The sequence below is a fragment of the Marmota marmota genome, unplaced genomic scaffold, assembly GCF_001458135.2.
Source record: "Marmota marmota marmota unplaced genomic scaffold, marMar, whole genome shotgun sequence".
NCBI classification, from domain to species: Eukaryota; Metazoa; Chordata; class Mammalia; order Rodentia; family Sciuridae; genus Marmota; species Marmota marmota.
Window position 1 is genome coordinate 38,707,797 of NW_026000229.1, and position 10,756 is coordinate 38,718,552.

At 35.9% G+C, this 10,756-nt stretch overlaps 1 protein-coding gene across 6 annotated transcripts in view; it reads left to right on the forward strand.

Moving 5' to 3' along the window:
* The window catches only part of Fsip1 (fibrous sheath interacting protein 1), a 177,142-nt gene extending 166,386 nt beyond the window's left edge, over positions 1–10,756 (forward strand). For 3 of the 6 annotated variants that reach the window (XM_048793392.1, XM_048793387.1, XM_048793388.1), the window contains one exon: positions 9,191–10,756. In XM_048793392.1, the coding sequence (XP_048649349.1) occupies positions 9,191–9,795 (605 nt within the window). In that variant the 3' untranslated portion in view covers positions 9,796–10,756. Of the gene's footprint in view, positions 1–9,186 lie in introns of all 6 variants that reach the window. The other 3 variants (XM_048793389.1, XM_048793391.1, XM_048793393.1) reach the window with 2 other exon arrangements.

Sequence of the window (10,756 nt, forward strand, 5' to 3'; positions counted from 1 at the left end):
AGATGCAAAAATTCTCATTAAAATTCTGGCAAATTGAATACAAAAACATATCAAAAAGATCATGTACCACAATCAAGTTGTATTCAACCCAGGGATGCAAGGTTGTTTCAACATATGGAAATAATTAAATGTAATTCATCACATCAATAGACTTGAAGATAAGAATCATATGATCATCTCAATAGATGCAGAAAAAGTACTTGACAAAATACAGCACCCCTTTATGTTCAAAACACTAGAAAAACTTGGGATAACAGAAACATATCTCAACATGATAAAGGGTATCTATGCTAAGCCCCAGGCCAACGTCATTCTAAATGGAGAAAATAATTGAAGGCATTCTCTCTAAAAACTGGAACAAGACAAGGATGCCCTCTTTCACCACTTCTATTTAACATAGTTCTTGAAACACTGGCCAGAGCAATTAGATGGACAAAAGAATTTAAAGGGATACACATAGGAAAAGAAGAATTCAAATTGGCTCTATTTGCTGATGATATGATTCTATACCTGGAAGACCCTAAAGGTTCCACCAGAAAACTCCCTAGAACTAATAAATGAATTTATCAAAGTAGCAAGATATAAAACCAACACCCATAAATCAAAGGCATTTCTGTGTATCAGTGACAAATCCTCAGAAAGGGAAATGAGGAAAACTACCCCATCCTCAATAGCCTCAAAAAATAAAATAAAATAAAATACTTGGAAATCAACAAAAGAAGTTAAAGATCTATATAATGAAAATTACAGAACCCTAAAGAAAGAAGTCAAAGAAAACCTTAGAAAATGGAAAGATCTACCTTGCTCTTGGATAGACAAAATTAATATTATCAAAATGACCATACTTCCAAAAGCACTATACAGATTTAATGTAATTCTGATCAAAATTCCAATGACATTCTCATAGAAATAGAAAAAGCAATCATAAAATTCTTCTGCAAAAATAAGAGACCCAGAATAGCTAAAGCAATCCTTAGGAGGAAGTGTGAAGCAGGTGGCATCACTTTACCAGACCTTACACTATACTACAAAGCAATAGTAACAAAAACAGCATGATATTGGCACCAAAACAGACTGGTAGACCCATGGTACAGAATAGAGGACACAGAGACTAACCCACGAAACTACAATTATCTTATATTAGACAAAGGTACCAAGAATATGCATTGGAGAAAAGATAGCATCTTTAACAAATGGTGCTGGGAAAACTGGAAATCTATATGCAACAAAATGAAATTTAACCCCTATCTCTCACCATGCACAAAACTCAACTAAAAATGGATCAAGGACTTAAGAATAAAACCAGAGACCCTACTTTTTTTAATAGAAGAAAAAGTAGGCCCTAATCTCCACCATGTGGGATTAGGCCTCAACTTCTTTAAAAAGACTCCTTTGGCACAAGAATTAAAATCAATAATCAATAAATGGGATGGACTCAAACTAAAAGGCTTCTTTGCAGCAAAAGAAACAATCTGTGAGTTGAATAGAGAGCCTACATCTTGGGGGCAAATTTTTACTCCTCACACATCAAATAGAGCACTAATCTCTAAGGTATATAAAGAATTCAAAAAGTTAAACACCAAAAAAACCCCCCCAAAACCCAAAATCCAAATAACCCAATCAATAAATGGGCCAGGGACCTGAAGAGACATTTCTCAGATGATGATATACAATCATCTTACTCCAGTCAGAATGGCAGCTATTATGAAGACAAACAACAATAAGTTTTGACAAGGATGTGGGGATTACAAATTGGTGCAGCCAATATGGAAAGCAGTATGGAGATTTCTTGTAAAATTGGGAATGAAACCACCATTTAACCCAACTGTCCCTCTCCTCAGTCTATACTCAAAGGACTTAAAAACAGCATACTACAGGGACACAGCCACATCAATATTTATAGCATAACAATTCACAATAGTTAAACTCTGGAACCAACCTAGATGCCCTTCAATAGATGAATGGCTGAAAAAAAAACATGGCATATATACACAATGGAATATTACTCAGCAATAAAAGAGAATAAAATCATGGCATTTTAAGGTAATTGGATGGAGTTAGAGAAGATAATGCTAAGTGAAGTTAGCCAATCCCCAAAAAACAAATGCCAAATGTTTTCTTTGATATAAGGAGGCTGATTCATAGTGGGATAGGGAGCAGGAGCATGGGAAGAATAGATGAATTCTAGATAGGGCAGAGGGGTTGGAGGGGAAGGGAGGGGGCATGAAGTTAGAAATGATGGTGGAAAGTGATGATCATTATTATCCAAAGTACAGGTATGAAGACACGAATTGCTATGAATATACTTTGTATACAACCAGAGATATGAAAATTGTGCTCTATATGTGTAATAAGAATTGTAATGTATTCTGCTGTCATATATAAATAATAAAATTCAGTGAGTACTCAGATTTAATGAGATTGATGAAATTCAGAAACACCTTGATTCCTAATCCTTTAGTCAACTGTAGAACTTCATTAAGTGGCAGGTTGCTTTCTGATGGTTATGTATTTCATAGCAAGTAGTTTAAAAATATGGCAGAATTTGGGGGGTATTTTCTGTCCTGCTCATGCTTTATTCTTTGGTAAATCATTTGTATCCATGGTCCTGCCAGAAACCAACTTTTTGCTATGTGATCCTCACCAGGTGCTACTGGGTCAATGGTAGATACTTGAATCTGACTCAGTAGGTCAATTAATTTTGTTATTGACCTGTGAAGTTTTCTTGTTGAAAATATGAACTAAAGGACATAGTGTCCATAGTCAGTATAGATCAGCTAAGTTTGTGAGAGAACAGAAATAATTGATAACCAGTGAGTTAAGAGACCTCAGGGAACCACCATTTGACTCAGTTATCCCACTCCTTGGTATATACCCAAAGGACTTAAAATCAGTATACTACAGTGATGCAGCCACATCAATGTTTATAGCATCTCAATTCACATTATCTATGCTATGGAACCAACCTAAATGCCCTTCAACAGATGAATGGATAAAGAAAATGTGGTATATATACACAACAGAATATTACTCAGCCATAAAAGGAATGGCTTTGTGCCTTTAGCTGGTAAATGGATGGATCCATAGACTGTCATGTTGAGAGAAATAAGTCAATTCCCCAAAACCAAAGGCCAAATGTTCTCTCTGATATTTGGATGCTAACACACAATCTGGGGGTGGGGGGGAGAATAGACGTTTAGTGGACTAGACAAAGGTAAATGAGGGGAAGGGAGGGGAGATGGGAATGGGAAAGATAGTAGAATGAATCGGATATAACTTTCCTATGTTCATATATGAATACATGATCATTGTAACTTCACATCATGTTCAACCACAAGAATGAGATCATAATTAGAATGTTGTATTCCATGTATGTATGTCAAAATACACTGTACTGTCATGTGTATATAAAAAAGAAAAAAAGAATGTTATTAATAGATACACTTGAACAATTGTAAAAGTGAGGATATCTTGTTAAATATATTTAGATATATATCAAACATTAGTGAATAAATATTATTTATTTTTTCCTAAGAGGATGCACCAATTAATTGGAAAAGTTGTCTGATGATGAATATTGTACCTTCTTATAATCAAAAATTAAAACTAAGGAAATAAAAGAGAGAGAGACCACAGGAATCCAGAAAGAGAGTGATGGAACACATGACTTCCGTTCCTGGTGGCTTATCAGTTCTAGACTCCCAAAGCTGGTTGATATTTTATTTCCTGTTTGTTGGTGTCCATGAAATGACTTCTTACATCTTACAATAGCCCTCACCCATCACCTCTTTTTTTTTTGAGATAAGGGTTTCTGTTTTTTATAGTCAAGAGTCTTGACTAAAATAAACTGCTACTTAGGTGTTGCCAGTGGTGGTTTCAAGTGAGAGTTGTAAACTTGTATCTTGGTAGTTAAGCAAAGGGTGGAATGATTTCTAGTTGTTTATTTTGAAATTGAACTAGGTGTCACTGAAAACTACTTACATCTATGCTCTCATTGTTCATTTAGGACATATAACTTTCCACTCTTTATAGGGTGGGTCTTCAGAAATTCTGTTTAGGGAAAAAAAATCCAAAATAAGCTTACATCAAAGACCAAGATTGCCTCTGCTGGTTTATAATGGTGAACTTTCTCATTGTTTGCACTAGAGACATAATTTTGATTGCCCTGTCAACAAATGCATTGCCCAAATTGAGTTTTTATGGCTGGGAAACTCCTGTCACACAGAATCATGATGCCAGGGAGGCAGGGACCAAAGTGAGGTGAACCAGTCTGTGTTCTCTCTCCAACAGTTAAAAGTCGCCTCCTCATCTGATTTAGTGCCTGTACCAAACTGGCATACACAGAGGGAACCCTGAAAACGGAGCTGTAGCTGTCAAGTTTTTGTTTTGCAGTGAGCCGAAGGAGAGGACAAGTGTAAGCTTGCCCAAAACACAAAGCTTGTGTGGATAACTGAAATATCCTGTAGAAAGCCTTTTAAAAAAAAGAATAGACAGAATAAATAATAGAGACAATAGACAGATAAATGAACACCAGTTGAGAAGAGGGCATTGGGAGATGGAAGAGAGAGAATACATTTATAGTGAGAGGCAGTTCAGCCTAGTGGGAGGCATTCAGCCCAAGTTCACCATTTAGTAGATTTTCTGACCTTGGACAGGTTTTTTACTTGGTGACTCAAGTTTGTTGCAAAGGTTAAAGGAATCAGTACACATAACATGAACACAGCAATGTCTAGCCTAGAGTAGGTGCCTAATAAATGGTAGTTATAATTATCCTGTACAACATCAACTCTCTACCAATAATCCCAGCAAGGTAGATGAGAACACACACCACAAGCGCATAATACATTTACTCTTTAGCTATGAACTGTGTTTGTATTGGTCAAAACAAGAAGGAAGATTCCTAAAAGGACCACTAGATAAAGATGCGGGGAGAAGGCCTTTCATATAAAGGGAGAAAACAGATTGATCTCTTACCTAGAAAAACTAAAACTATTGAAATGTATGAAAGACAGGAATGATAAGAATAATAACTTGTTTATAAACTATTGGGAAATTAGAGCTGGCATGAAAAATGAATATTTGAGGCAAATACTTAAACAGATGGTTACTTGACTGTGCTTGCACAGTGAGTGGTTCAATTATGGAGCTCATTAGCTCTGGAGTGTCAGGAGCAATCCAGATGGAGCTGTGTTACAGTCCTTAACTGTAGAGAGTGGTTAGGGATGTTTGTGATAGAGCCCTAGTTTAGTCCAATTCAGCATTTGTAAATGACATCTATTGATAGAGTACTTTACAAAACACTACAAGCATCATTTACTGTGATTTTACTGTGGGAAAAGTTCTGCTGGGAATCAAGATATGAAAGATGGATTTTACTAAAATTTCTGATCTGTACAACCACCCAGAAATACTATAATCAAGTTAATTTAATTTGAGGGCTTAAGATATTTGATTCATTTTTATTTAAAATGTTTTGAGACCAAAGAATTTTTATGAAGGTTCACCATTGATATGAAGAAGCTAAAGAAATGAAAGTTCTTTCCTATTGTTTAGTTTTTATAATTCTACCCAGTCTACTCTCTAATGTTAATAAGAAAGTTTATTCTTTCATTCTTTTTTTTGTTTATTTTTATTTTTGCTGGAGCTGGAGGCTGAACCCAGGGCCTCAAGCATTCTAAGTGCACATATTATCCCTGAGCTGTACCTCCAGTCCTATCCTTTATTGTACTTTTGGAGTAGTTGTTAAGATAGTAATTTTAGAGTGACAAGTTAGAGATTATCTTCAATTCCTCATTTCAGATAAAGGTGATAGGTCCCTGAGAACTTGGGTGACACATTCAGGGTGACAGAGCTTTGATGAAAGCCTAGGTTCTAGTCTTTGTGTTTTCTTTACTATCAGGCTGCTTCCCCCCTCGAGAAATTGTAGTTCTGCTTATTTCTGGATACATAAAGGCTGAAATGTGTTATGTTTTATCTTCGACTACTGAGAAGCAGATTTGCTGTGAAGCCAGTGAAGCTTCAACAATGAGGCCCCTCAGCTGTACGAGCTTTGGAGTGGGTTTGCATTAGCAAACATTTCCATCAGCATTTCTTCTCAATGAGATATTTTCAGACACAGACTTAACTCTCCAAGCTGCCAACAATTTGTTGTGATCTTGTATATAACTTTGTATTTTAATTTTGTATTTTTTTAAAAAGAAGTGCTTTCCTCCTGCTGCAAGATCATATATGTTTCTGGCTCTATGAAACTGGATCTGTTTCTGATGTCCAAAGATACAATCAGTTGGGAATTTCATTTAAATATTTTAGATTTTTATTTAAAAATTTTGAATACACTTAAGTTACTTTTATGTTTTAAGCGAATTAAAATTTTATTATATAAAATTAAAACTTGTGTTAAAATATTTTAAATAAAATGACAACTCCTTGACTCAAACTTTTCTACCCCTGATTTTTTTCTCCAGCATTATCCACTCTTAACTCCTTGGATGTTTCCTGCAAATATTTACCTCCATATTATTTTTTAGTAACTTACTTTTACAATTGATTGGTTCTAACATTATATATTGGGTTCCCCAAATGGTAATCAAGAATTTAACTTGTTACTCCAAATACCCATTCTCTCTTCTCTTATTTTAACAACTTTTGGTTACCTTAAACGTTAGTATTTGTGTTATGATGATTGTGTAAATATTGTTCACAACAGAAGCAAGTGGTATCCTATAGTATAGGATCTCCTATTTAACTTTTTGATTGTCCTGGAGTTAATAATTATCTCTCTTTTTCTCTCTCTATCTCACACAAACATGCACGCACACACATGAATGAATGCACTGTCTTTGCTTCATTTTTCAACTTGCTTTACTCAAGAGTTCATAATTTCTTTGCTTTTCCCTTTGCCTCATTTTCTGTGTGTCTAGCCATCTATATTATAACCACCAAGCATCTATCCTATCAATATTATTTTGGGAGGGAGTCAAACATATCAGATACCACCCTGTCCTCCACACTTTGTTCCCCTAGAGATCTTCCTTCCATAATTCTTTATCATTAGTATGGACTAATTCTTTCTCTAGTATCTGGAAATTTCATAATGCTAAGTCTTTGGTGAGGATGTTTGATGAGGATGTTGAGTAGTATGCTCTCTGAAGAAGTATTGCACACTAACTGATTGTACCACTGGAGCTCCTTAGTAGGCTCTTTCTAAATCCCATAGAATTGTCTATTCATGTTAAGTAATCTTATTTAAGCAAATTTTGAAAGTATATTTTAAGTGTCTAATGCCACACAAGGACAGCCTTCATTTTCTAGTTGACTAGGTTTACATAATAGGGTGAAGGAAATGCTCTTCATAATACATAAAGTGCCACATTTGGATGCCTAATGTGTTTAGTGATTAAAAGTAGAATTCACTAATGTATAATTTAACTCCTATTTCTTGATATGTATATTAAGCTTCAGGTGAGTTATCTAAATTGTGAATTCCAGATAATTACTAAGAATACATTTCCAGAAAATCTCTTTATTATTCTCAAACTCACAGTGACTTTTGCCACTGAGTTTTCATATCGGTTGGTTAAATATAATTTTAAAATAAATAAGAGCTGGGGTTGTGGCTCCGTGGTAGAGCACTTGCCTAGTGCGTGCAAGGCCCTGGGTTCAATCCTCAGCACCATATAAAAATAAATAAATAAAAAACAAAAGTATAGTGTCCAACTACAACTAAAAATATATATATATATATATTTTAAATAAAAATAAAACAGATGATAGATTTTAAAAGTATAATACGCAACTTCTTAAAATTTTTTTGTTAGTTGCTCAAAACATTACAATGATCTTGACATGTTAGTTGCTCAAAACAATTCAATGATCTTGACATATCATACATTTGATTCAAATGGAGTACATAATCTTATAATACGCAATTTTTTTACATGCTATTTTTATTAGCTACACTAGAAGCATTACATGCTGCTAATGGGGAGTTACCTATTATAGTTGTAATAGCAGAATCTCCCCCTCTCTCTCTGCTCTATGTATACAGAATATTTAGTATTTTTTACTGTTTACTTACAAAGTAGGATAATAGCATTATTTTGCTTTGCAGAAGTAGATATTAAGGCCATTGCAAGTAATAATAAAATTTTTCTTATGGGGACTTCTTATTCTTAGAGAACTTATTCCTTTTTAAAGGAGGATGAGTGTTTTCCTAGATAATACACTGTGGAATATGCTGATTAATTAGAGGAGGAGAGATTTTTTTTTCAATGTGTTTCAATACATTTTAAAGCTATTCCTTTTTGAGATTGTTTTAACTCAAGTAGCATGTAGTTCAGTTGAATTTTTGTAAACTGTGGCTCTATTCTTTGATTTGATTTATTTATTTCTGAGGACATAACCAGAAGAAAAATGTTCTAAATCTTTAAGGTCTTAGTTCAAATACCTAGCCCTGGTTATCTTTACAGGTAAATATTTAATAAGTGTGATCAAATCTTTCTCCCTAAATGCACTGCTCCTGGAATGCTCTTGGCTCCTGCCTGGACCTGTAACTTTGAAGCAACTGCACATCTCAGGATGCTCTACTCCTTCACTCTTCCTTTTCTGTTTTCAGCAGTATTGTCCACTGAATATTGTAGCAGACAGAAGAGTGAATCACTGGGGGCAGATGCAATAAGCTCTATTAGCCTTAGATTTTTTTTTTCTTCTCAATTACGGAATTGGGTGGTGGTTGGGTTTATGCTGAGGAATGGGTGGAGACAGAGAAATACCTCCTGGGGATTATGACAAGATTCCCGTCTGTTTATTAAAGAGGTGATTGCCTACTTCTTTGCTTGATGATTTTTAAAATCAAAGGTGCTTTTCTGATGTCTCTGTTTAAGCTCAAGTTACTTTTATGTGTAGAGAGGTTATTAGTGATTAATGTGGTACAGTAATTAATTTTTGTAGGATTTCCTTCACCTCCCCCACCCCACTCTAATTCTAGTGTGAATGATTGAGTCTAAAGTTATTCTCTAGGGCTGCTTTGCACTTTTTAATAATTTACAATAATTTGTTTTCTTACTTGCATATATAATGTAAGGGGTTTCCTGGCATTTTCATTATATTGTATTACTGGAACTTTAGCAAACATAAACATGTTTACTCAATCAATTGATTATGAAAACTTTTGGTTTGTTTTATCAGTTAGATTCCACATCACTTCTCTCTGAGGAACAGTTGAGGTGTCTTCTGGATGAATGCACATTCAAACAAAAGTCCATCATGAGGCTTTCTTCTGACAGAGAAAATGAAGATATTGAGGACGTAACATCAGAGTTCCCCAAGCTTTCTAGATCTATCCTCTCTAAGTTACTAAATAGATCAGAAGCAGAGGTCCAGAAAACTGAGGTAGAGGATGAAGATATGCTCGAGAATGTAGAATGTAAAGTTGATGAACAGTGCTATCTCACAGAAGCCCTGACTGGGCATTATATATCAGAAGCTTTTGTAATTGACACAGAGAATATGAAATGCCTCCAATTTTCCAAGAATGAGGTTATTAGTGATGCAGAAGACTACTTTATGTCAAAGACTGTTGGCATTGGGAGATTGAAAAGGCCTTCCTTCTTGGATGATCCACTGTATGGTGTCAATGTGAGCCTTTCATCAGAAGACCAACATCTGAAACTGAGTTTTCCTGGGAAACCAACAACAGGTGAGACTTACAGAACATGTGTTTTATATCCCAGAGTGTTACTTGTAACAAAGGAGCACATTGGGATCATCCAAGGAGTCTTTGCTTGTTTATTTTGATACCCATGTCCAAGACCCTCTCCAGGCTTAACTGAAATAAGAGTTTCTAGCTGTCAATTAATGTGGTGACAGGATTTCACTGGGTGCACTTGAGAAATATGGGTTTCAGTTTAGTGAAAGGAAGCTAATTATGTTATCTTATTGTGGTCCTCAGATAGAACTAGTTCTACCAATAATGGCAATTGTACAATTTGAGTGTACTTAATATTGAAGTTCCATCCACTTGATTGTAACAGTATTGATGAAACCTGGTTGTGGTGGATTGATTTTGGGAAGTGTACTGCAGTGGTTTGAAAGGGGTATGTGCTGGTGTATGTCATTATTCCACTAAACAGTTCAAAGGAACTAGAGTGTTTGAGAAGCTTTTGTTTGTCATAATGTAGTCTTATTGCTTTGCAGTGGAGCCCTGGGATTTTAGAAATAGTGACACAATTAGCTAATTTTTTTCCATTAAATGAATATTTTGGATCCCACCCACATCAGCCTCTGCAGGGTCCAGGCACACAGTGGGCTGGATCCACACCTTTCTTGGTGGGGCAGACACTCACTAGAGCCTAGCCTCTGGTGCAGGACTGCCCTTCTGACCAGTGTACTACCCCGAGAGCTGAGATCCAGCCCAGATGGCTCACAACAACCCATGCAGGATCCAGGATTTTGCCCGGTTCATCCCTCCCCCGGCAAAGCAGACACTGCCAGAGCCTAGCCTTTGGCACAAGATTGCCCCTTCCTATCAGCAGACTGCCATGGGAGGTCAAGCCTAGCAGCTTGGATCCACCCACTCCAACTTACTTAGGTCCCAGACACAGGATGCAGTAGCATCCATTGAGGGATACCAGCAGGGTCTGGAAGCCCAACATCAAGGTGAGTTACAGACAATCTGCACAGGTACTACAAGAATATAGGGAAGAAACTGTAATATCTCAGATACACACTGCAATAAAGGAAGACCCATAGACAACAT